Source organism: Pipistrellus hanaki, assembly GCF_964339955.1.
Source record: "Pipistrellus hanaki genome assembly, chromosome: 9".
Classification (NCBI taxonomy): Eukaryota; Metazoa; Chordata; class Mammalia; order Chiroptera; family Vespertilionidae; genus Pipistrellus; species Pipistrellus hanaki.
The window spans coordinates 59697187-59724638 of record NC_140511.1 but is presented as its reverse complement, the minus strand read 5'-3'; the positions used below and the strand labels follow the sequence as shown (position 1 = coordinate 59724638).

Here is a 27452-nt window from a genome sequence, read left to right as displayed (position 1 = left end):
CAAGTGATTCTCTCCTTTCTGCTGCCTCTGTCAGGAGGAACAGGGAAAGGACTGCATACCTGTCATGTAGGCACTTGTCTGCAGCCCGCATCTGTTCATAGGCTAAAAATGAAATCCACTCACAGCTATTACCTGGAGGACTTTTATAGGTTTTGCAGAAATATGACGAGGGTACAGCTAGGACCTGTTTTATTGTTCCTGACGGTGGCTTAAGCGAAGCCATCCTTGCCAGCAAAATTATTTTTGCATCACATCCTCGGGTACTTATTTGCTTATTTATTGCTTTTTAAATCAGATACAGCACGTTTAATACCACTGGGAAGCCACCCTGGCTCACTCATTGTATGTAGTTTGAGACATTTCCCCCACAAATCCTTTAAGGGGGACAATTTGAGTATGTTTCTAAATTAAAAGATTTCACTTCTCTTGTTTTCTGCATCCTGAAGCCAATGTATGACTACTCCTTGTCTGTCTTTATGCCCATTTTTTCTTGTTTCTTTACAAACACACCACCCCTAATTATTTTTCTGTTGAATTAAATGCTTCAAGTCTAATGTCACTGAGTTAACAAACTTCTTTATTTTGTTTTCCAGGGATATCAGCATGAACAACATTACTCAATTACCAGAAGATGCTTTTAAGAACTTCCCTTTTCTGGAGGAGCTGTAAGTATCCCAGGGAGAATTGCTGTGTTTGTTTTCTCTGTTCTCTTTGGAAGCTTACAACAGGGACAGTCTAATGTGTCCTGTTCGGGGACGTACAGATAGCTTCAGTGGGCTCTGTGCAAAGGAAATCATGCTTTTTTGGAGGGAAACAAACTTGATTTTTTTAAGTAGTGTAATTGCTGAAGTTATTTTTTTGGTGGGGTTGGGGGTGGGAATTCTTACCCGTTGAGACAGCATGGAGGGACCTGGACAGTATTACGCTAAGCGAAACAAGCCAGTCACAGAAAGACAAGTATCACATGACCTCACTCAGATGTGGAATCTAAGGAGCAACATAAGCTGAAGTTGTTTTCGAAAGCCAGAACTAAAACTGCTACGTCCATAGACATTTTTTTTTCTCTTTTTTCCCCCCTGCAATTATTATAACCACGAATGCTGCTGCAGTGACACAAGTTAATTACAGTGCTCTTTCGAGATAAGGCTGCTGGGTAATTACCTTTGTTGCCAGAGCAGTTGCTGTATGGGTAACAGGACTATAAAGAATAATACAAGGCATTTCAGGGTCCTGGTGCAGTCGACAGTATTGACATGAGATAGCAGAAAACGGAGTGTGGGTCCCTTTGGACATTTGCCAGGTGACCTTTGGGGGTGGGGTGGAGGCGTGGAACACCCTCTGGGACTGGAAGGACACCTTTGCCTTTAAGAGTGTCTCCGAACTCGTCAGTTGCACCTCACATTGCCAGTTTAACGGTGTCCATTGTGGACAGGATCTTTCCCCTTGTTTTAACCTCCGTTTTGTTTTTGGCCTCCCCACTTTTTTGCGGTTCCTCGTCAAAACAGGCACGTTTAGGTTTTACAGGAATCGGGAACTACATGTTATATTTTACGGAGCCAGGTGGAAAAAAAGTAAAATCAGACTTGAATCAAGTTAAATATAGGCTTTTCATGACCAAGCTAATTGATTATGTAGAATGCGGAGGTAAGAAGATTACAGTTTGATATGAACGCACATCAAAGAGAGACAGCCCTGAGGAATCTAAATTCTTGTTACAGATTTGAGTGCTGCAACCCAGCTGTTGAGTATTAGGTGCAAGTCCGTGAATGTCTCCTATCTTAGCTCGGCCCCTCCCCCAGCCCGGGTACAGGAATAAAATATAACACAAAAACAGGGTGTGTTCCCTGCTTCCGACGGAGTATTGAAGTCGCAGTTAAGGATTTAATAAAGTGAAGGAGAAAGTTTTCTTCCCACACTACTTAGTTGAACATAATGTTCCCAGAGCCAAAACTGAACGGGGATCATTTTCACTTCCAAGCTTGTGAACTGGGTCAGGTTACTTGCTTAACTTCCCTCAGCTGGGCTTCTTTGTCTATAAGGTGCAGATATCAGCAGTCCCTCCTCGTAGTAGTGTGGCGAAGACAGAATGAGTTAATAGATGCTAAATGACGGTCCATGAAACAGAGGTTATATAAATGCTAGCTTCTACTTATTTTACTCTTTTAAAAACTACTTTTGTTAAAAAGAAAAAAAGCAATGGCATATATAGCAAATACTATCTTTGGATAAAAGGATTCCATGTATGTTTCATTTTAGCCTATTTTTTTTTAGTGAACATTCATTCTCTTATAATAAATACTTACTTTTAATTAAAAATTTGAACTGAATTTAAAAGGAGTGAACTGTGTATTTGAAGGCCCACTCCTTATTTCTCCTGATCCAGCTTTAAGGTACTTTACCTATTCCTTATTTTTTAAATCCTCACCCAAAGATGTTTTCATTGACTTTAGAAAGAGAGGTGGGGAGAGAGAGAGAAAGAGAGAAACATCAACGTGAGAGAGAAACGTTTGCTCATTGCCTTCTGCATGCGCCCCAACCAGAGATTGAACCTGCAACCTAGGTATGTGTCCTGACCAGGAATCAAACCTGTATCTTTTGGAGTACAAGATGCTCCAACCAGCTGAGCCACTTGGCAAGGGCCTATTCTTTTTTATTTCACATACTAGAGCTCAGTGCATGGATTTGTGCACATTGAAAGCACATTAGTTACAAGGTGGCTTGTGGGGTGGGACTGGATGAGATGGGCCAGATACGCCCTGGGCCAACCTCCCACAGTCCCTCTCCAGCCAGCCACACCTGGGGCACGCTGGGGCTGGAAGGGCGTCTGCATAGTGAGCGGGGTCCCTCCAACAGCGGGATCTCTGGGCCTGGCCTTCGGGGATCAGGCTGAAATGGGTAGCCCAACATCCCCTGAGGGGTCCCAGAGCCTGAGAGGGCACTCTGCAAAGTTGCTGTTGCTTGGCAGCTCCTGCGCTGAGTGTCTGCCCCCTGGTGATCAGTGCGCGTCATAGCTACCAGCTGGTCTGCCAGTTGGCCGGTTGCTTAGCCTTTTATCTGTATGGATAGTTTCAGACTTAGGATTAGTCTCCCTTGATAGAAGTAATGATGTAATGAAAGGACATTAACAAGCGGTTGTCCAGCCATCTGATGCCCCTGTGGGAGGTGTGGCGCCCCAGGTGGGGCCTGGAGAAGCTCTCCTTCCTTTGGGTGGGTGGGTGTGCAGACCCCCTTTGCCGAGGCCTTTGACTGCCGGCTCCACTCTGAGAGGTTCGTAGTGAGGACTTGGATGTGGAGTCAAACCTGCTGAAGCTCAGCTTTGTGATGTTCACATCTTAGATTCTTGAAATCTCAAATGACCAAGCCTCTGTCAAGCTCATGAGTGCTGTCAATTGAAACTTTTAATTGGGACCAAATTGAATGTGTCCGCTTGTACTTTGGAGCAAGGTCATGTTCTCTCTGTATTCTGCTATTGCAGTGACGAGCCCATCAAATCAATCCAGGACACTTTCTCCAAATATTGTACAGGATTTCAAAAACACATTCAGCCTGGCCAGTGTGGTTGAGCATCAAATTATGAACCAGAGAACATCACAGTTCAATTCCCGGTCAGGGCACATGCCCAGGTTGCGTGCTCAATCCCCAGTGTGGGACTTGGAGGAGATAGCCAATCAATAATTCTCTCTCATTGATGTTTCTGTCTCTCCCTTTCCCTTCCTCTCTGAAATCAATAAAATATATATTTTAAAAATATACACACACCTACACACATGTTCAGTTAGGGCAGCTGATGGTTAATTTCAAAAAAGAAGTCGGAGTAGTCTTTTATACTCTAGGAATACTTTAGGCATTCAAGGGGATTCCCCCCCCCCCATATTAATATAAGTATGATTTAAAAAAAAACACACACCCATGTATTTTCTTTATAAAACATTGTAGTTGATTTTGACATTCCAAAATTATGCTGCCATGACTATTGTAATATTTCATAAGCAGCGGACCATTAATCAAGGAGTCATCTGGAAGTCATTTAAGCGTCACTGCGAAGCTGAAGTCCCTGTGGACTTCACTGAGGGTGGGTTTTTCCATGATACTTAATGAGGTGCGCTTTACAAGATGTGATCATCTTGGCCAAATTTTATGATAACCCAGAACGCTTTGAATATTGTGTAGGATCAGTTCCCAACTATATGTGAGACGTGTTTATGGATATTTACATATTCACTTGGTCTTTCAACAAACACTGAATCCTTCCATTTGCCAGATCCCGTGGTGGCCACGGACACCAAGACACATCAGTGTGGCCTTTGGAGTTGACATAGACCTGTGCCATCCAACAGCACTGCCACGAGCCACAGGTGGCTATTTAAGTTTAGATTGAAAATAATTAAAATTAAATAAAATTGAACACTTATCTCTCGAATCAAACGAGCCATCTTTCTAATGGCTAGTGGCTGTTGTATTGGACAGTATAGGTATAGAACATTTCCAATATTGCAGGAAGTTCAACTGGACCATAATGGTCTAGAGCAGCGATGTTCAGCCTTTTTCATCTCATGGCACACCAACACACAGGTTATATTTTTTGCCGATCTGACAAAAAAAAAAAAATAGGTATAATTTTGATTCATTCACACCAGATAGCCATTGTTGTGTTGGCTGTTGTCATTTTTTTATTTGACAATCTAAGGGAAAAGAGGCCAGTGCCCTTGACTGAATGGTCAGGTCTGGCATGTTTTAAAGATGCTGCGGCTCACCGCTTGGAAATGGCTGGTCCAGAGGAGGAGATGGAATGGACACTTGGTACAGAGGTGGTGAAGACTGTCACAGCCATGTGTGCAGGGTCAGGGGAAGCCTAAAGCAGCAGGCTTACTTGGGACTGTAGGACTTAAGAAAGATTTCCCAGAATAGCTTCAGCTGAGTCTTGAAGAACAACACGTGGGAATTAGCCAAATGAGGTTGGCTAGCAAGGGTGCTCCAGAAAGAACTTGATGGCATGTGCAGAAACACAGAGGTAGGCATTTCAGAAGCATTGGGATATTTGAAATGGTTAGTGATGCCTATTGGAAAACAGGAACATTTGAAATATTGAAAGATAGGAAAATGTCAGGAGATGAGGCCAGATCATGAGGGACTGGTTAAGCTGAGGAGTCTAGACTTTTCTCCTGAAGGAGGATAGGAGAGTGAGTAATGGGGATGAGGCTACACTTTTTGCTCTGAATGACATTCACTGAGACTGGGAACCCTGAGAACAGCGTGGGTCATGAAGAATTCAGTTTTATAACGATAATGATGCTAAATAGCATGCATATCGAGTTTTACAATGTATAAAAGTTCATTCTCATAACTGTGCAGAGAAGCGGTTTTATAAAAGCAGAAATGGAGCTGATGAGGTCAAGTGCCTCATTCAAGTTCACTGGCTGGTTGGTAGTTTTGCTGGGACTTGAAATCAGATCCCCAGAGCCCTGTGCTTTCTGAGCACTGTGGTGACATGCATGTTTTCTCAGGGAAATATTTCACCCGCATTTTTAAGTGAAATGTACTTTAATAACTATTGTTGCCAATTTTATTTTCACATTTAACCTACTTTTGAAAGTTTTATAGTTTGTAAACATCATAACCCAGTGATTACACCCTGCTCTCCCCAGAGGATACAGAAACAGGTCTGGCTCTACTTCTACATACAAAGTGCAAATCTTGGGATGGTCTTGAGTTTTGCACCTCAGTTTTATACCGTGTAACATGGGACTCCTTATTGTAGAATTGTGAAGGGAAAATGGGGTGATTTTTTGTCCACATGCCTTAGGACCATAGCATGCTAGTCTACTATGCCTCTTAAACATTGCAGTCTTTCTTTCTCTTAAAGTATTTGGGGGAGAGATTGTTTGGTTTGGGTATGGGTGTTGGAGAGGGCCAGTATCGGTTTGTGTTAAGGATGTGAAAGGAAAGTCAGAATTCTTGGTGAAAATGTTCGACAGGCTTTGTTGTCTGCTGTGACACTGCCACAACTATTTGGGGCTCTCCTTGAGACCTGTCGGGGCATTGGTAGACATTTGGGGAATGGCTGACATGTGGAGTTGTGAAATTGATTTAATTAGAAACAGTAGAAGGCATAGCCAACTGCTTTCCCATAGGCGACCACTGGAAAAATCTGTGGATGTTACTTTGCGCTTAGATGTTGCAACAGCAATAGAAACCATTGCCAACTTTGGCACTTGGCAGTTGTTGTTTAATACATACTATAAGACTAGGATAATGTCATTGGTTTCAAAATGTACTTTGACTCTGGAACTCTTCACAATGCTAAAGTGAAGCTTGGATCTCTGAACGCTAATTTAAGATCTCTCGTTTTGTTTGTTTTTTCATCTGTAGGACAATTAATTCTAAATGGAGGCTTTACTTTCAAAAGAGGACTAGCAAATAATTTGAACTGGGAGATTTTCAAATCAAATATAAACAGTGGGTCAAAATTAAATAGTTTAGTAATTTGTAAGTATTGACTGACACAGACATATGCAGAATATACACTGAGTGGCCAGATTATTATGATCTCGGAATGCATAATAATTTGGCCATCAGTGTATATCCTATATAATAAAAGGCTAATATGTAAATTGTCCCCTCAACCAGGAGTTTGACCAGCAGGCAGGCCAGTCAACCACCCATGCCCCCTCCCCCTGGCCAAGCTGGCTGGACCACCCATGCACAAATTCATGCACCAGGCCTCTTTGTGTGTGTGTGTGTGTGTGTGTGTGTGTGTGTGTGTGTGTATACACACACTGAGTGGCTAGATTATTATGAGTTCAGAGATTATAATAATCTGGCTATTTAGTGTATATGTGCACACACATAACACATATATAAAATGCACTTACAAAATGTTGCAAGCATAAAGAATTTTTGCACATACCGTTTACTCAGATTGCCCCAATGTTAACTTTTTCCACACACACACACCAAAACATATAAAGTATATGTACATTTTTCAGAATTATTGGAGAGTAAGTTGCATCATGCTCTTTTACCTCTTAAGTATTTTATTGCTTATTCCAAAAATGCAAGGATTTTTGTTTAAATTACTGGAGCATAGTTGTCAAATTCAGAAAACTAGCACTGATATATATTTTTATCTGATCTGAAATTCTTATTCAAATTTAGCAACTGTTTCACTAATGTTTTTTATAGTAAAGAGAAACAAATTTCTGATTCAAGATACAATCGACATGAGTTGTCTCTGATTATTGTCTTGATAATTTGTTTTAAAGTTTTAAAACTAATTTTTGTGGTCTCTATCTGAGTTCATGCATATAATTAAAATTGGTCAAGTTGGGCAAAGGGAAATTATTTTAGGGTGCAAGAGAAATAATGGCAGTCAATATTTACTAAGAGTTTATTATGTGCTAAAAACATAATGCATGCTACCTTATTTAATGCTCTCAAGGCCTCTATCCCTATGAGGTAGATAGAATTTATTATTACCCCAATTTATAGATGAGAACATGGAGGCTTTAGAGAGGTAAAAAACTCACTGTGGTCGTATAGGAAATAGCAGAGCCAGGATGTGATTCAAGTCTTCTTAATTTCTAAGCCATAATGTTGCCTCAAGAGGCACAGGAGTGGAAGGGAACTTAAGAGACCAGCCACTCACTATTACCTACTACTCTACGTATGTCCATAGCTAACCATCAAAGACGGTTTGGCTGCCCAACATTTCCCTTAGTCATTTCATTGAATACAAAATTTATTAACGAAGAGTTCTTCCTACAGTGAAGTTTTCTTGTCTTGCCATACCATTTTCAGATGAAAATATCAAGGCCCAGTAGTAGATGAGTAGTTTGCCCAAAGTACCACAGTGAGTATGTACCTGAGCCGGAATGAGACCTATGCACTGTCATTCCCACTATATTCCCATCTCTGAAATGTTTAAGTGGTCTCAGATAGTCTTATGGGGTTGTTTAGAACTCTAGAAAGTAGCTGATTATTGTTCTCTTCTAATACAAGGGATTTCTTTTGCCTCTAAAATTTGACTCAAAAAGTAAATAAAATTTGACTCACTTAACACTTCCTTGGTGAAGGCTTGTCGGATAAGCTCTATCAACTGCAGTAATTTCCCAGTAAAAGTTAAAGAGTTGCTCAATTTCTCTGATGATATATGACAGTTAAAAATATATTCTTGGAAGCATTCTCTTATTCTACTTTATAGTGCTTTGGTATGGTGACTTAATAGCCCTTACTGTTGGGAAGTACATAGTGAGCTCACAGAGAAGTATTAACTAGTCTGATTCATCCCATTTTCTTGTGTTATTTGGGGACTGCTCATGTTAGGGAGTTAAGGGTGAAAAGAGAGAAATAGAAATAAACCTTCTAGCAACTGGATGTACTATGTATTGAATAGGACTTCCTAGAACAAACATTGTTTTGTTTTAACTCACATACTCAGCTCTGTTTGTTCCACATTTGCTATTGGGGAGGCTCAGTTTTTCCTCAGAGTGGTTAAGTAACTTTCCCAAGGTCACATTGCTTGTTAGTAATGGACTTGGTTTCAGTTCTGGCTCTGACTGTAGGTGTGGAGAGGATGAGGAAAGACTTATTAGGCAGTTCATGAGTTCAACAGACTCTTGTTAGATAAAACACTGTGTTCAGTGTTGAATTTAATGAGATTCTTGCCTTCAAGAGAGATGAACAGTGCACTGGAGTAATGGGAGTTCAAAGGAGAAGGGAAGTAACTTCTAGCAAGAAACATTCAGGAAGACCTCATCAAAGAGTTGGCATTTCTGGAGAGCCTTGAGGGATGGTGGGAGTTCTTCATGAGGAGATAAGGACAAAGGAGCATGAGCAAAGCTAAGGAGAGGACTGGGGTAGGTAATAGGAATGCTGTGGTGCTTGGTTTGGTTGTCACGCTGAATTCTTGAAAAGAGGTAATGGGAAAGAAACAAGGAAGGAATCTGGGGCCAGATTGAGGGCCTTTCTTGGCAGATTAACGAGGAGTTTCAACGTTGGAGTGGCTGTTGGAAGTTTTTGAGCTAGGAAATGACTTGATCACCTATGACCTTCAATCAGTGTCATATCATAGCAGAAAGTAGGATGGCTGGAATGGAGAGAGTGCGGGGAGACAGAGGAAGATGCTAACGGCAATGGTGCAGGTAGGAATGATGAGAATCTGAACTAGGGCAGAGGAGAGGCAGTAAGAGGGAAGTTGTGGAAGTAGCATCAAGAGACATCTCAGCTTGGATGATGGGTGTCATCAATAACACTTAATTTTAAGGGGTCTGTTGGTGCTTTGACAAAATTAAAGACTACAGAAATAAAAATTGCTTCAGAAGAGATGATATTGCATGTACTTTTGAATATACATGTTGACGTTAGGTATGATATGGTAGGGGCATCTGTAAATATAGATATGAAGTTGAGAATAGAGATTCATGGATGTGGACTACAGAATAGAGTATCATGGTTATAGATTGTGGAGTCTTTTATTTTGAGGTGATTGCTGGGAACATTAGATTATAAGAGCTTGCCAAGGGAGAGAGGGCAGATGAAAAGGGAAGGAGGCCAAAGACAACTCCTTGGGAAACACTTGACTCAGGGTGTGGGAAGAAGACCAAGTGCCAGAGAAGTGGGAGAATTAGGGCAGAACTGTGCCCCAGGAGCTGTGGGAGGAGAGGCTTTTCACAACAAATGAAGAATCAGCTTTGACAAGCTGGAGAAAGGGGCCCATGGCCAGATATGGAGAAAAGGCCTGGAATTTAAATTTTTTTAACAATCATTTCAGTAGGGTTGCGAGAGGTTCACTAAGAAGAGGGCATTTGGGGACAGCTAATAGGTGATTTCTGGTGGGTTTTTTTTTTTGAAAGAAGATAGAGCTTGGAATATGGACTGTTTTTGACAGGAGTCCATAGGGATTTTCAGAGACAGAAACCCAACTGCGGCAGAATAGAGGATTTAGTGTTTCATGTATAGAACTAGAAGGGCCAGAGGTGGGGCTGGCTTCACAGGGTACTGGATCTCAGGGTTAAAGGTTATACATTTTCTCATGCTCTCCATTTCTTAGATTCACTTGTCTCTACTTTTGTATTTTGGCTTCATTCTTTTCTGTTGCAAATAGCCTGTCTCCCTATCCTGGGAAACACAACCTTTGGTAACCCTAAGCACATACTTGCATCTTGAAATCTGAAATGGATATCTATTGTCTTCCTCCCTACTTTCAGCAGCAAACTCCTAGGAGGACTCTGGTTGGCCAGACCTGCCTCATGTGCCTGACCTTGAACCAGTCTCTCTATTGTGTTCAGAATGGTAGGGCCAAGCCTGGGTCATGGCCTTATCCTCACTAGAATTACCTGGACGGAGAAGTTCCCCCCAAAAAAAGCAGAAAGGGGAAAGAAGACATGCCTGGGAGAAAGAAACCATTGTTGTGGCAACACACTAGAATCTAGTGACTAGACACACTGTGGGGAATATCTGGGTCGGTGCAAAATGAACAAAAGATGGCTAAAGAATAGAAGGGTCCCAGTTAAAGCTTAGGTCATTTAAATGTAGGGTAGAACCAGCTCTGTAACTTGGTCCTATAATGCAAAGAAGATGAAGGATTTGATGTACTCAGAATTTGGGTTGGAAAAGTCAGGATTTCATAGGAGACTAGAAGAAACCAAGCAGGAGAATCAAGCAGTTTGTTGTTAAAGTTTTTGACACAAGATTCAGAAAGTGGAGAGAGGCAGATGAAGTTTGCTGGCTCGTTTATTAATTGATTTTAACCAAAGCTGATGATTTGTTCTTTGACTAAAAATAGTAGTGACTACAAGTAAGTGAAAACAGATTTGATTTTCTGCTAGCACATTTGAACTTTTCAGCAAGGAAATAGACTAAGTCATTTCTTTCATGTATCGTTCACTCTAAGCCAGGCCATGCTTATTTAACACAATATTATGTGCTTTAATAGAACCTTTAATTCAGAATTTGTTCCTTATTTCTCCTATTCACTACTTATTAGTGATTATATATATATATATATATATATATATATATACATACATATTTGGCACAATATTCTTTGATATATTATGATTTATTATTCTTGGATATTATATTGGGTCTATCAAAGGTTATTATGTTGGAAATGCTAGAAATATTTGTATCACAGACATATTTGGTTTATTAATAAAATGATCATAAAATTAATGAATATTCAGTTTTAAAAATCTAGACTCAGATAAGGAGAAGAGAGGAAAAAGAACCCCCATTACCTCACCACTGAGGGATACCCATGGTCCCATCCCTAAACAAGTCACAGGTATGGAACCAGCATGGTTGGCTAAGACCAGTCATAGTTTAATCATGAAGCTGTCTTGTAAAGGAGAAGATATTTGAACAAATCTAGGCTCTATCAGGAAGACATGAATGGCTACATAGTAAGCAACCAACAAACAGTGCCTGCCACGGTTCCTCTCTGTCCTACTCACCCACTCTGCACAGTTCATTTGAGCCCTTTCTGTGATAGAAAGCCTTCCCTGGTTTTTCTTTTCCAGATCCATCTTACCCTTTCTCTGCTCCTCACCCCTGATTACTGGATGAAGGGCCTTGTGATTTTGTGCTCTCGGTGTGTCAGGATGCACTGACTTTTTTCTAAGGCCAGAGCCTGCTCTGTATGACCTTTGGTGATAGTAACCACATATTTGGACTTGAAATCGAGAGAAGGTTAAGACAAAGGACTTCTTTTCTTCTTCTTTTTTTAAAATATATTTTTATTGATTCAGAAAGGAAGGGAGTGAGAGAGAGAGGTAGAAACATCAACAGTGAAAGAAAATCGTTGATCGGCTGCCTCTTGTACGCCCCATACTGGGGATCGAGCCCACAACTGGGATATGTGCCCTGACCAGGAATTGAACCGTGACCTCCTGATTTACAGGTCGATGCTCAATCACTGAGTCATGTTGGCCAGGCAAGACAAAGGATTTTTTATTTTTTATTTATTGATGTGAGAAACCTTATCAGACTATGTAAAAACTAACTTCCATTGATGTTTTATGTTTAATGAATCATCCTCATTTATAAGAAATGAAATGAGAAATGTCTTAGGAAAACTCAGTACCTTCTTTGCCATACCTGTGGTGCTTGGCCTGTAGTAAAAGGTCAAATTGATGTTGGTTGTAAAAATTTTTTAAAGCTGTAAAAAAAATATTTTTAAAGCTGTATTTCCTCATATGGGTGGATAGGGCATGTGTTCATTGCAAGAGAATAAATGACTAGGTTGTCAGGATAACTTTGCTCAGGAAATATAACTATTACCAAGGTTTTTATTGACTTACTCATAAAATACGTCTTCTGTGGGTTACTATAAGAGGAAGTGGAAGATACAAAGGCCAACTGGTGTAGGTGGAACATAAGTTTCTTTGAATTGAATAAGCTCTTTTAGTATTGCACAAGTTCTAGATGGCCTTACTGTTAGCAGGAATAAGCTTACTATTTTTTTAATTAAAAAAATAATTTCAGAGAGGAAAGGAGAGGGTGAGAGAGATAGAAACATCAATGATGAAAGAGAATCATAATCAGCTTCCTCCTGCACACCTCCTACTGAGGATTGAGCCTGCAACCCGGGCATGTGCCCTGACTAGGAATCAAATATGTGTGGGGAGTATATGAAATAATTGTCCTCTTTTCTGTAAATGAAGACTACTTTTAAAAATTTGAGAATCTCCATAATAGGGGTTCTTAATACATGCATGCTCATAAAACATATTCAGTTTTCACATATTCTATATAATAAAGAGGTAATATGCAAATTAAACCATCACACAAGATGGCTGCCCTGTGTGGTCAAAGATGGCCACCACAAGGTGGCTGGCAGGGGAAGGTAGTTGTGGGCAATCAGAGGCCTACAGGGGAGGGCAGTTGGGGGGACCAGGCCTGCAGGGGAGGGCAGTTGGGGGGGGAGGGGCCAACAGGGGAGCAGTTAGGCATCAATCAGACTGGTAGGAGAGTGGTTAGGTGGTGATCAGGCTGGCAGACAGGCAAGCGGTTGGGAGCCAACAGTCCCAGATTGTGAGAGGGATGTCTGACTGCCGGTGTAGGCTCGATCCACCGGGGTCTCAGATTGGAGAGGGTTTAGGCTGGGCAGAAGGACAACAAGCTCCCCTTCCCCCGAGTGCATGGATTTTGTGCACCAGGCTTCTAGTACTTACATAAAAGTCTGTGAAGATGTAAAACTCTTCTTGGTATGTGAAGAAGTAAGGTAAGTAAAACGTTGTTGGCTGCCTGAGAACTCTCAGATATACTGTACCAAATGAGGTCTATTTAATGCTAATAGGAAGAATATCCAAAGGGAAAATAATGGGCGCTATTTGATTGTTAGCCCTCTGGATTCACTATGAAAATAACCACATCTTTGGTTCTCTTAAAGTCATTTATAGAAAATAACATATGTCAACAGTGTTCTGTTTCTATAATTTATATTATTTTGTTTTGTTTACCATGTTTTATTTCAAGGCTTTATGTTTTTTAGCCATGGTGTAGGGCAGGGGTCCTCAAACTTTTTAAAGTGGGAGCCAGATCACGGTCCCTCAGAGAGCTGGAGGGCCGGACTATATGAACTACTAATTCCTACTGTAACACCTCGGCTGCGCTCACTGCCCAAAAAACCTGGCGGGCCGGATCAGACTCCTCTGCGGGCCGCATGTGGCCCGCGGGCCGTAGTTTGAAGACCCCTGGTAGGGCCTTGGGCAAGGCACGGAGAAAACAAAGGCTCACTTTTTTCATTTGCTACAAAACAAAACAGAGAGTATGTGGTGATACTAAGCCTGCCTGACCCACTGTTCAGAGCTGATATAGTAGGATTATGAAAATAATAAGTGCTACATAAGTGTTAGTTTTTGTTAATATGTGCTGATACCAAACATTTTTAAAAGAAACATCCCTGAATCAGGTACACCTCTTGAGGTCTTTATTTTTCACTTGTAGCAGAGTTCTGAGCACATAGTAGGGCCTTACCATGTAAATAAATCTATGAACAAGGACTTTTTTGCTTTTACTTTAAAACGTCGTCCAAATTTTGCATCCTGTTGATTTCAAATTATATTTAATAAGAGAATGTCACTCACACTTTCCTGCAGCAATATTTGCCCTTTTCATTGTTGACCTGGAAATGCCTTCTCTGAGGCAGTGCTATGGGCTGGTGCTTATGTCTATTGTATTTTGCACACGGCATGACTCGGTACTGATCCACCTACTTGAGAAAATAGAATGGCGTTGCAGGAGAGGCAGCTCAGGCATGTTTGGGTACAATCCGTGATAGTTCGTATGTGTGGCTTCAAATTAAGATCTGCAAGGTGCGGAAACAGAGGTGTAGAAAGAAATGGTGAGGGAGGAGAAAAGGCATTGCTGAGGGTGAGATAAATGTAGCTCAGGAGGGAGGGGTGGTGCTCAAGGCACACTCCTGTCAGTACTTGATAATAGCACAATGCAGGGCCATCTGGTAAACCACTTCTGCAAAATGAAGGATGGTCACATGAATTGAGGGAAGGCCACTCTTTTCTGGTTTGGTCACCTGCCTCCCGACCTCTCCATAATGTGATAGAGAAATCACCATGGAAAGCTCTATGGTTTGTATGCAAAGCCTGCTTGAGTCTCACTGCTACAGTTGCCTAGCCTCCCTCCGCCTGCTCCACCCCAGGCTCCTCACAACAGCTGCTGGGAGCTACCAAACCCTCATCTGCCCTTCCCCCAGCTCTGTCCATATGTCTAGTCAGTGTATATTGTAGTCCTTACTCTGCTGGGCTCGACTAGAATTTCAGCCAAATGGCTACAATGAAATTTCTATAGCAGACTAGAAGAAACCTAAATCCAGACATTTCTCAGAGAAATAGACACCAATTGGCTTACTCTCCATTTCACACTTGCCTCTCTCATTTCTTTAAATGGAGAAATCCCAGCCTAATTTAGCACACAGATTACCTTCTGCCCGTGGCCTGCTCGTTCATGCACACCACTGACCAGTGTCTCTTACACCAGCACTGTTCCTGTTCCCCCCTCTGGGAGGAGCCAGATGGAAAATATCACGTAGCATATGCATGTAGGATAGAGGGTATAATTGAAAACTCTAGCTTCCCCTGAAAGGAGGCCCTAATGGGAATCCATGGACCTTATGAATAATAAATACACACAAAACTGATTCATAAAGGCATTGCACACTGAGCCACTTGTATCCTGTTTCCTGGAAGGGCTCCAAGTCCAATGGGAGGGCGGAAGTCTTGTGGCTCGCTCCACCCTCGCTCCGTCTCTCCCCTCTCTGTCTTTGCTCTCTCTGCTCCTGGGACTGTTGCAACAAGCAGAATAAACAGGAGTTGCCTTGAGGTAGCCTGAGCTCCCATTTGAAGTCCTGCTAGACCCGTGTTAAATCTGTGTGATCATGTGCGTGACCCAGAGTGTGTTGAGATAATACTGTTGACCAATGGATTGGTGTTCCCAAGTTGAAAGGCCACCTTTCTCACCACCCTCCTTAAGAAAATATCCTCCCAGAATATGTTAAGAAAGAAAATTGTTGCCAGAGCACTTTAAAATCTAGAGCCAGCTAGTTTTTTCCTGTTAGGAGGGCAAAGGGTAGTCGAAGTGAAACAGGAGGAGAAAGCATGCAGGAACGTGAAGCTAATCAGAGAGCTCTCCCGCTCTTTCCGTAGCAGGGCTGCCATTTTGAATCCAGAGTCTGATACCGGGACTTGGTTGAAGCATCACAGCAAATAACAAGGACCTACTACATGTCAGGTTTCATGTACGAGGGCAAAGTGAATATAACCCAGTCTCTGCTCCTATGGGACATACAATTGAAGGAGATATGACAAAGTTCATGGTAACTAGAGTCAAGATGCATCCAGTGAGAGAGCTTTGACTCTACAGATACCTGTGGAATCAAAGGAAGGTGAAAGCATAACAGTTTCACATGGATGGTATTATCCAACTTGGATAGTGATAACGGAGCGAGGGTATTTCAGGTGAAGGGAGTGTCATGAGGGAAGAGTCAGAGGTGGAAAAGCATAGAGTGCTAAACTGCAGACACAAGGAACACTGGGGAAAGATCATGCAGAGGGTGTGGCTAATTCGGCACAGAAAATGCTCAGAGTTGTGTTTCCTTAAGATTTAGATCTTATGGTGCTATAATTAAGTGGTTTGAGGCAGGAGTCTGGTGGAAGTCTATGGCAATAATACCAGAGGAGAAAAAACTGATGGCCTAGACCCGTGGTCGGCAAACTGTGGCGTGTAGTTTGGCCCCTTGAGTGTGGCTCTTCCACAAAATACCACGGCCTGGGCGAGTCTATTTTGAAGAAGTGGCGTTAGAAGATTTTTAAGTTTAAAAAACTTGGCTCTCAAAAGAAATCTCGATCATTGTACTGTTGATTGATATTTGGCTCTGTTAACTAATGAGTTTGCCGACCACTGACCTCGACCTAGGTGTCAGCAGGAAGAGTAATGAGTGGATGGATGGGCACTGTGCAGCCAGGCTCTATATGGTCATGTGTTCAGGGCTCCAGGTCCAATGGGAGGGCGTCAGAGGGGAAAGAAGGGATGTTTGGGACCATATGCCCTTAGCACAGAGAGAAGTATACCACCTGCAACCTTCTATTCCCACCCTAATGATTTTTTTTTTTTAAGGGCTTCATAGCCATTGGAAGAATAAGTAAAAAAGAAAGAAAGTGCTGAAACTGGTTTGGCTCAGTGGTAGGGCATCGGTCTGCGGACTGAAAGGTCCCAGTTTTGATTCCGGTCAGGGGCATGTACGTTGGTTGGGGGCACATCCCCGGTAAGGGGTGTGCAAGAGGCAGCTGGTCGATGGTTCTCTCTCATCGACGTTTCTAGCTCTTTATCCCTCTCCCTTCCTCTCTGTAAAAAATCAATAAAATATATTTTAAAAGAAAGAAAGAAAGAAATATTATAATTTACCAAATTAAAAACATTTTCTGGAGCCAGCCAATAGGCCCTCATGCCGAGAGAAGTTGGATACACTGTTGGGTGTAGTAGAGACAACCCAGGCACAGAATGGGAAGTAGCTGGCCTTGGCGAGGAGAGGGCCACTGGTGACAAATTCTTCCTCAGATCCGCCACCTGTTTTTCCTTGGGAGCTGCTGAAAAAGCACAACGGAGAATGTTCTATATCCTAATAGAATCCCAGTGAGTTTAGGACATGCCCTGCACCTTGGGCACCTCGGGGTTCCATCCCCCACCCCCATCTCCACGCCCCTTCCTACGGGTCATCTTTGGCTCTGGGAAGGATGGTACTGTTAGTCTGTTGGAAACTCCTCTAAAAAATTGCAGTTCTGACCTCCTAATGCCATCGTCTCTGCATGTGAGCTCTGGTCTGCTGAGTGAGACCCGTTGCAACTCAAACAAGGCTACTGCCCAAGTCCACTGTGCTCTCTGAGAATTGTTTCCTCATCTCTTGGTGACCCACCAGAGGCATCACAGGGGTGCAGAGAAAGTAGATAAGCACTGGAGCCAGCTAGGAATGCTGGCTCCTCTGCTTACCAGCCCTGTGACTTATGCCAAGTCTACTAGCCTCTTCGGGACTCAGAGAAGCGTGGCTATTGTCATGCGATGATTAAAATGAAAAGGAATGTCTGTAAACCACTATCACAGTGCCTGTCACTACTGTGGGCTTATTCCCCAGCAGGTGTTTCCTTCCAGAGATTGAGGGCACGTTGTCCCCTGTCCTGTTATTTACTCACATTGCTCTTTCTGGGTCTGAGATGCTGAACAAGAAGCATCCCTAAGATCTGCTCTAAGAATGACTGGCCCATAAAAGAAGCCAAGAGGCTTGGGAGGGTGCAGCTGCTGAAGCTGCAAAGCCCCCACCAGGCTGCTGTGTTTATTATTCATTAACAGCCGCTCAGTAAAATGTGGGCAGAGGCATTCCAGAAGATAGGAGTAATGGGAGGGAGTGTGAGGTGGTGTGCCCCCATCTCAGCATTAGCACCGTCCACCACATCCGGGCAGTGTTGATTTCTCCACATACTGGGTTTGCATTTTGGGATAAGCCACAGGCAGAGAGCTCCTTTGGTCATTTCCATTGATGAGAAATAGTGGAGGAAGAGAGGGTGCTTTTGACGTTAGCTTGCTTTAGTTTTCCCATGGCTCATAAAGGGGCAGAGATTTGGGGAAAGAAAGCAAATGTTTTGGCTCCTGCGCTTCAACCCTCTCTTCTGATGACAAGTAAAGGGAGTCAGGTTCTCTGCATTTTGCCACTTGGTTAAATTATAAAGTACGCTTTTCCATGAGCTACCAGTCCAATAGACTGAAGTCCTCAAGGAAAGTTCATAGATATGGGGACATGGAAAGCGAATATCAGAGACAAAAGGATAAGAATCTTGTATCAGCCTCAATCTGTTTATAGTGTTTGCTTTTTGGCAGACTTGACAACGAAGGCTGGTCTTTCAAAGAACTTGGAGGAGCCCTCATAGACACGGGACTACTTGTATTGCGGGGGGGGGGGGGGGGCGGGGGGCAAGGCTACTGCCCCTTATGGTCCTTATTAAACACTGCATTACCAATTGAACTTAGTGAGTGAGCAGGAGGGGGGGTGTTGGGGAGGTGGGAGGAGAAAGCCCCTTGAGAGGGCGTGCATCATGCCTGCAGGAGGTGTAGACTGTGGTATTGGAATGGCAAGCATTTTCAAGGAAGAAATTCTGAGAAAGCAGTTTCTAAATATTGAGTTGGCATTTCCCCGTGCCTGTTCTTGGAAGTGTTTGTATTTGGCCTACAAGCTTACTGTGCAAGGAATAACCATAGAAGGTAGCCTGTGACCAGCTTCAGTTGAGTTCTAAGAATTCATACATCAGGCATGGTCATTGGAACAGAAGTTTTCATGGGAAGTAACACTGAAGATGGCTATGTAGGGGGTGAAGATGAGGTTGAGAGGTGAAGCATTTAAAGACACAGTGGTGAAAATAGAAGCAAGAGGATTTGCTGAGGAGAAACATTTTAAAATGGAAGCACTGAAGGGGTCACCATCTGCAACCTCTCATTTTACGTAGGGTGACCTTTAAGAGGTAAGAGGTCATGATTCTGGGTTGTGGGAGCCTCAAAAGGCAGGCAGTATAGAGCTTAGGTGCTGGGGTGCCTTGTTGGAAACCAAGGAAATAGTGAGAGGGCTATTTATGGAAAATGTAATTTAGGGGCATGTGTTCAAATTGTTAAATCTTGTCTTTTTAAAAATTAAATTTATTGGAGTGGCATTGGTTAACAAGATTATATAGGTTCTATGTGTGCATTTCTATGATACATGATCTGTATATTGAATTGAGTTCACCACTCAGAGTCCAATCATCTTCCATCACCATATATTTGGCCCTCTTTACCCTTTACTTCCCACATTTTCTGGTAACCACCATACTGTTGTTTGTATCTGAGTTTCAGTTTTATATCCTACATATGAGTGAAAGCATATGGTTCTTAGCTTTCTCTGATTGACTCATTTCTCTTTGCATGATATTCTCAAGATCCATCCATGTTGTCACAAGTGGGATTACTTCATCTGTCCGTATGGCTGGGTAGTATTCCATTGTACATATGTACTACATCTTCTTTATCCAGCCCTCTATGGAAGGACTCTTGGGTTTTTTCCATGACTTGGCCGCCATGTGTGAAACCCTGTCATACAGTTGTGATGTTGCCTGAAAACCCAGCATTGTTATCCTGGCTGTTGAACAAACGACACACTTGCTCTTGTCCTGTAATTGTTTTACTTTCACTCCTCCACCCACATTTCCTTCCAACTCACACACATCTTCAGTACATGTTCCTATGTTAATACCAGGTAAAGATCAAGTGTTAGCCTTTCCAAGACTGTTTGCATTTTAACTGGGACAAAAGCTTCAAGAAAAAGTAAATGCATCTAAAAAGTAGAGTTTTGTCCTACCCAGTTTGGCTCAGTGGATAGAGCATTGGTCTGCAGACTCAAGGGTCCCAGGTTCAATTCCGGTCAATGGCATGTGCCGTAGTTGAGGGCACATACCCAGTAGGGATTGTGCAAGAGGCAGCTGATCAATGTTTCTCTCTCATCGATGTGTCTAACTCTCTATTCCTCTCATAAAAAAAAAAAAAATCAATAAAATATATTTTAAAAAATAAAAAGTAGAGTTTTCAGGTCTCAGTGACTTCAGATGTATGAGGCTTCCTGAAATCAAAGTGTGTTAAGAGGAACAGATTAGAAGCATGGGACACACCTGATCACCTGATGTCTAAGAAGAGGATGTTGGGGGGAGAGAGCTCTCTTTTTTTCTTTTTTTCTTTTTTTTTTTTTTTAAATTTTAGACACAAAATCTCGTGGCCTGGGAGAATGCCTCTGACGGAACCAGGAAACTGGGAGAGAGCTGTGTTTAATCCTCAGGGCATGCAACCTTCATTCCAGGGGTCTTCAAACTACGGCCCGCGGGCCACATGCGGCCCGCAGAGGAGTCTGATCCGGCCCGCCAGGTTTTTTGGGCAGTGAGCGCAGCCGAGGTGTTACAGTAGGAATTAGTAGTTCATATAGTCCGGCCCTCCAGCTCTCTGAGGGACCGTGTTCTGGCCCCCACTTTACAAAGTTTGAGGACCCCTGATTCAAGCCAAAACCTGGAACGCCTCCTTCAAGTTCACCTGTTCATAAGTTACTTATATGAGTTGCGGTCCCATTTCCTGCTTCTTCTCCTTAAAGTCCTTTCCTCCCAGTTTCTGTGTGCCCGGGGAAATGGGAAAGCAGCTCAGTATGAACGGTGTGCTGAGATTTTTTTTTGATTTTTTTTACAAAATGACCCACTTTGCAAATTCTGTTTTTATTCCACGCTTACTCCCACTTAAATTTGTCACTTCAGAAGTCTCTAGAACAACCCTTTTTTTTTTCTTCAAAAAATGTATCAGCCTTTTTATGGAAAGTTATGCTTACGGTGAATTTGACTGTTTGCCTCTCTTTTGCATGGACTCTGCTGCCCTGGGTTGTGGAGATAACAGGCCCACTTGCCTCCTGAAGGCATTCCTCCTTGACAGACTGGTTTGCTCAGATCCGAATAAACACTCCTGCCTGCGGGCCAGTAGTCTGCGTGTACAAGGCACTCGGAAAACACCGCGAGCAAGCTGCGGAGAGTGACCCTGAATAGCAAACTTAATTTGGTTTAATGTGTTTTGGCTTGCTTGACCTCACCAGAATAAAAATGTGCCTGCTTAAATGATTGTCTGGAGAGTTAAAAAAAAATAAAAATAAAATAAAACCCAGACACATTTATCTCATTGGAAGAACCTTGGGATCGCTTTAGCAAAGGTTTAAGTCCATGTTTAATGTCAGATAGGCTTGAGAAATGTTTAACGTAGAGCTTTAATCACAGATTAGGTTATTGTGAGTTCTGAATTTTAAGAGACTGAATTACAATTTCCACCCCCCCTCTTGCTACTTTTCTTTTTTCTAGACGATTGGCTGGCAACGACCTTTCTTTTATCCACCCAAAGGCCTTGTCTGGGTTGAAAGAGCTCAAAGTTCTGTAAGTAATGCAGTTTTAGAGTTTCACAGCTGGCTGTGTATTTTCTTTCTGCATAGTCAACATGCTTGGAGCAAGGTTAAGCACAGTTTCTTTTAGCTCAGGATTAAAAGGTTTAAGGAGTGGCCAGTGGGCTGGTGTGGGAGGCTAGAGGTTGATTTAGGCAAGCCTAGGTCTAGATAACAAAAGTTAAAATCTGAATAAGAGGTCTTCTGACCTCTAGTGCATTAGAGTCAAATATGAGACTTTTTATGTGGCTAATACACTGAATCAAAATCATATTTAAGCTCCGCTGGTTGAGTTTTGTTTCCACATATTTTACAGCTATAAGAACGTTGAATTAGCTGACCCTCATGGGAAAAGGACTTACGAGAATTCCAAATATTGCAGTCATTTCAGAGCTAAAGGGAACCGAGGTGCTTGTGACTTTCGTAGCCTGTGAGGGACCAGGACCTCAATTCCCAGCAGAGGCCAGGAGTTTGGAGTATGGCAGGTTAAGGAACAGGGGGACTGACTGCCAGCCCACTCACTCCTACCACCACTTGCTGGGTGACCGTGGGCAAGTCAGCAGACCTCTCTGGTCCAGTGAGCTAGAGGGGCCCTTTACCATCCCATCCTGTGGTTCTGACTCACATCAGGCAGTTATTTGATTAATGTGACTAGGAATGGCTTTAGGCCAAAACTAGGAGGACTTCATTTTGGGCCTTCAAGCTCCAGGCCCTCACTCTCAACGATTAAAGCTCCGGTTCTGCCCTGGCCCGCATTCCCTGAGCACACGGCTGCTGCCCCCTGAGACTCAGGGGCTCCTATCCCCTTGACACAAGTGGCTTTACCTCGTGTCTGCGATTCTGGGCTCTGCTTTATTCCAGTTTGAAAAGGCGTAGGGATTCCAGTGGGTGCTGTAATTCCTCCCAGTTAGCTTGTTATATTTCCCAGTGAATTTTAGCTGGGGTGATTGATGAAAGTTAATGAGGTGCCTTAATTCCTGAGAGGGAAGCAGCCCCTGGAAATGTCCATTGCCAGGCACGTGCATGTCAGAAGATGACTTGGGTTTCATTTCTGGCTTTACAACAGATATTTCTTGCCTTTTTTTTCCCCCTCAATTCTCTTGTCTTGGGTGCTTTCCACCTTGATCTCTTCCCTTTCCTGTCATTGGCAATAAATTTTTTTTTTAAAGAAATGACTCTGAATTCTTCTGAGAAAAAAAAATGGTTATTCACTAACCAAAAATTTCCTTCCAGAACCCTCCAAAACAATCAGTTGAAAACAGTGCCCAGTGAAGCCATCCGAGGACTGAGTGCTTTGCAGTCTTTGTAAGTACCTTCTTGGTTTTCTGCATTTTTGAATCATATGATCATCTGGCTGCAACATGTGTAAAGACCTGGAATTCCAGGGGGAGAGGGAGATTTCTCTTCTCCTCTGGGATAGAAACGGGGGGTGGCCAGTTGCTGTTATGGAAATGTCCATTGGCGAGGGAGAAGGAGGCGGTTCAGTCTGCCTCTTCTCTTTTCTCAGGGGTGGGAAGGAGCTCCAGGTATTCACTACAGGGTGTCATTCCCTAGCTGGTCTGTGGGCATCACCCCCATGGAACCAGAATCGTGTGTGTACAACAGTGCCAGGGTCTTGGGCCATGAAGGTCGAGGAACAGCCATAAAGAGGTCCCAGCTTCAGGTGGTAATGACAGTCAGGACAAACTGACGCGAGTTCCTTATCTGTGGACATTGAACACACACTGGGAGTGGCCACGTAAGGGCCTGTGCTGCCTTCTTCCCAAGGCCGTTTGTCCTTTTGAGGGAAGGCTGGTTTTATGTGGAGTGTTCAAGATTTCAACTCTTGGTTTTAACCGTGCTCAGCTACTAATTTCCAAAGGTTTTTCAAATAGCCCTTTGTGGGTTCTTTTTTGTTTGTTTGTTTGTTTTATCCTTTCTCATATACATGCATGTGTGTATGTACAAGAACCTGGAGAATGGGGATTGCTGCTGTGGTTTGAGTATGCAGTCTCCCGTTCTGCCTCTGGTGGGTGGATCAGGTGAGCAGCTTGGTATCACAGGGACCCTGCAAATCCACAGAAGGTTTTGAAGAAACAACTGTTTTCATACTGAATAACCAGATATTTGTTAATGACTAGAGTGCCTGCTGTGGAGTAGTGTCAAGGCTACACCACATGTCTCTTTATCCCTGGGGTAGAAAACCAAGTTCCTGTCTTTGGGGCACTTTAGAGGAAAGAGGTGAGAAGCACTCAACTGGAGCATGTGTTTATCGTAACGTGACTCTTGCCAAGATTAAGAAAAGCCCTTTGCATATTTATGTCAGAATGTTTGCATCGCTTTCAAAAAGAAATCCAGGCAAGTTTGGATTTATTAGAACTCTGTTTGGTTTTGAATTCCCACTTTGCTATTTACTGGCTGTGTGATGTTGGCCAAGTTGTTTAAAATTCTCCATACAGTAGTTTGCTCATTACTTACCGGGTACTGGAATGTATGAAAAGGACTCAGGACAATATCTGACAGGTAGTAACTGCTCAATAAACACTGTGGAATCTCGTAATTTAAACAACGATGATGTATTTTATTAGTCCCCCCCCCCCCTTTCATTACTAGTTTACCCAATTTGCATAACTAGGTGAAGGGAACATCTTTGAAAGTAATGAAAAAAAATGTCTTCAAAACTAAGAACTTAGTTTGTTATTCTACTAGGATCATGAATACAAAGTTACAGTTTTAGCTGAAGCCGGTTTGGTAGAGCATCCGTCTGTGGACTGAAAGGTCCCAGGTTCAATTCCGGTCAGGGGCATGTACATTGGCTGCGGGCACATCCCCGGTGGGCGGTGTGCAGGAGGCAGCTGGTTGATGTTTCTCTCTCATCGACGTTTCTAGCTCTCTCCCTTCCTCTCTGTAAAAAATCAATAAAATATTAAAAAAAAAAAAAGTTACAGTTTTAGTTCATGTCCAAATAAATACAATGGGACTAGGGCATAGTTTCTCAAAGTCTGGCTCTTAGACCATCTGTAATAGTATCACCTGGGGGAAATATCCCTAAAATACAGATCTCTAGGCCATATCCAAGAAATAATGATATTTTCTCTTTTAAGGTCCAGGAAGCTATATATAAAAAAATTTTCCCAGGTAATCTCATGTACATAGAGGTTTTCAGATTTACTCAGAATAAAAAATTGTAATAGTTATCACATTTATGTGTTAAAAGTTATAAAATTAGGTTTTAGTCCCACCAAACATGTATACACTAATCTGTTCCTTAATGTTTTTTTTTAAATTGATTGCCCTTTAAAATAACTATAAATGAAGCTTTTGTAGGAAATGCATGTGAATTGTAGAAGATTTAGGTGAAAGTAATCCATCGGCTTATCCCATCCACTTGCTAATATAAAACCATTTAACTGCACCCAAAACACATCCCTGGAAATGATAAATTGTAGATTAACTTTTGATTTTAGATTATCTTAATAGTTGATGGAAAGTGAATGTGAAAATAAAAATATGCATTAATAAAGCGTATCCTGCGCTGTAACAGTTAAACTTTACAATGCATCTAACGTCTTAGATAAAGAGAAGAGTATCTAATGTCATAAATAAGGGAGTATATGGGGTATCAACCACTTAATGTCCAACATTGGGATGAAGGGTGGGAGTGAGGAGAGGAGTCCAAACAAAAGGTTTTTAAAAAGGCATCAGAATGTTTTTACGTGTATCAGAAACCTGCGGAGCTATGGGTCAGGCCTGTTGTGTTTGAGAAGGAAACGATCTTGGGTTTGTTAGCATAGTGGGTGTAGTGGTCAAGTCAACTACCATTGAAATTCTGGTGTAACACAGTCTTATCAGCACTTGAGTCCGTTTGAAAATCTGATCTTCAGACCAGAATTACACGAAGGCGTTGCTTGTGGTTTTGAAGGAGTGCTTTACGAGGAGCAAAGTTCACGAGGGGTGGAAACGGAACAGAAGTGGTTTGATGCAAGTAGGTGATGATGACCTTCACATCTGAAAGCGAATTGTTGCTATTAATAAACAGGGAGCGTGAATAGCCTTCCATAAAGCCCTGAGCATTGCCTGAGCAGATGAAGAAGACATCTCAGAATTTGCCCCACTAGATTTTTTTTCTTAATGTTAGAACACACTTAACATTGGATATGAAAGGATTTCAAGGGCTACGTTTTCTAGGTTTTCCACAATAGCAGAATTTCTGAACTATTTTGAACTAGAACCTGGTCACAAACTATATATAGACTAGGTGTTTACTGACATCGCAGACATTCATCACATAATTATTTGGTATCGTAAATTTCATTTAAGGCAACAGGAAAAACAGTGTGTGAGATGTAAAAATGTTTTTCAAACAGAGAATAGACACATATTTTAAAATGAATAGTAAGGGAATTCAGTTAGCACCCTGTTAGCCTTTTAACAAAGTACACTTAAATACAATAATAATTGTATGGAGCTTAAATGGTAGAATACTTTAGCCAATCTGGATATCTGATGCCATTTATTGCATCTACTGAATGGATCAATTATAGCATTTTCTTTGTCCATTAATAGGGATAAATATTAATAATGTAGGTCATTGGTACAAAGCCACAGCTCTAAGATGAATTATCAGTGAAACATTAATCTCAGTGTAAGTGCAGTTCTTGGTATTTATGGAGGCACACCCACTTGTGAATTGAGGTGTAAGGATTAACCATTTGTGTCACCACAAATCCTTTTTCTCACTTAACTTCCGGATTTCATTTTCTTGAGTTCTTTCCTTTGCTCTCAATGGATGTGTGACTTTTACAATTTGGGGGAATTGTTGGCACAGAGGAAATTGTGTATTTAATGTTGTATTATTATTTTGCCTAGAATATAGTAATGTATCTCTTTTAGCTCAAAACTCACCTGGCTATCTTGCTTTAAGTAAAGGCTATCCCATTTCTTTGGTGGTATAGGGCACAGAATTCTGCAGGAGCATATATGGTGTACATCAGTATTTTTCAACCTTTTTTGGGCAAAGGCACACTTGTTTCATGAAAAAAATCACGAGGCACACCACCATTAGAAAATGTTAAAAAATTTAACTCTTTGCCTATATTGACTATATATAAAGTAATTCTCTTGAATAGGAATCAAATAAACACAAAGAAAGTATTTTATAATTACTTTATTATGAAATATTAAGTAAACAAAATAGTGAAAAATTATAAAATTCTTGTCTTGTCTGCACCTACGGCACACCAGGCAACATCTCGCGGCACACTAGTGTGCCGCGGAACAGCGGTTGAAAAAAGCTGGTGTACATAACACTGGGCTTAAGTTAAAAAGGTACTGACAACATTGTTTATTACGGTATTTACCGCATCTCAAGGGAACATTTAAATGACGATTTCTCTGTGTATGCAGGGCAAACTTTGTTTTGTTGACTATGAATACATGTTATCAATATGATAACATAAGCAATTTTACCTTTTAAACTGCTCTTACACTGAGAAACTAGGGAGGCACTTCAATCTGTACTTAAAATACAATCCAAACCCCTTACCTGGCCCACAGGGGTCCACATAATCTGGTCTTATCCCTGTCTGCGTCTCTGTGGACCCCTCACTCCCTTCCTCTCACGTGCTTATCGCTCTGACCTGGAAGATGCTGGGACCACACCCAACTCCTTTCTGCTACTGGGTCTGCCCTTCCTGTCTCCTTTGCCTCTAACACTACACCCTCTTGCTCTTTCTCTGAACCCTTCCTTCTGAACCTCTGTTAACCTTTATTTCAGTGGCATGTTTATTCACTTCACAGCACTTCTTAAGCACTCCATGACCATCTATTATAATAAATTTACCACTCTGTGATCATCCCTACCTGAATGCTAGTCTCCTGGGGACAGGCTTCCCCATTGGGTCTTCGGTGCCTAACGAGATGCTCCATTGAAATGTGTTGGGTGGACTGCAGATAATTAAATTCGCTACAAGTAGAATTTAAT

The 27452-nt window shown here is 42.0% G+C and overlaps 1 protein-coding gene across 1 annotated transcript in view; it reads left to right on the top strand.

Moving 5' to 3' along the window:
• LGR4 (leucine rich repeat containing G protein-coupled receptor 4) overlaps positions 1-27452 on the top strand; it is a 98462-nt gene that overhangs the window by 49374 nt on the left and 21636 nt on the right. The window contains exons 2-4 of the mRNA XM_084893602.1: positions 594-665; positions 21414-21485; positions 22724-22795. Coding sequence (XP_084749728.1) covers positions 594-665; positions 21414-21485; positions 22724-22795 — 216 coding nt within the window. The remainder of the gene's footprint in view (positions 1-593; positions 666-21413; positions 21486-22723; positions 22796-27452) is intronic.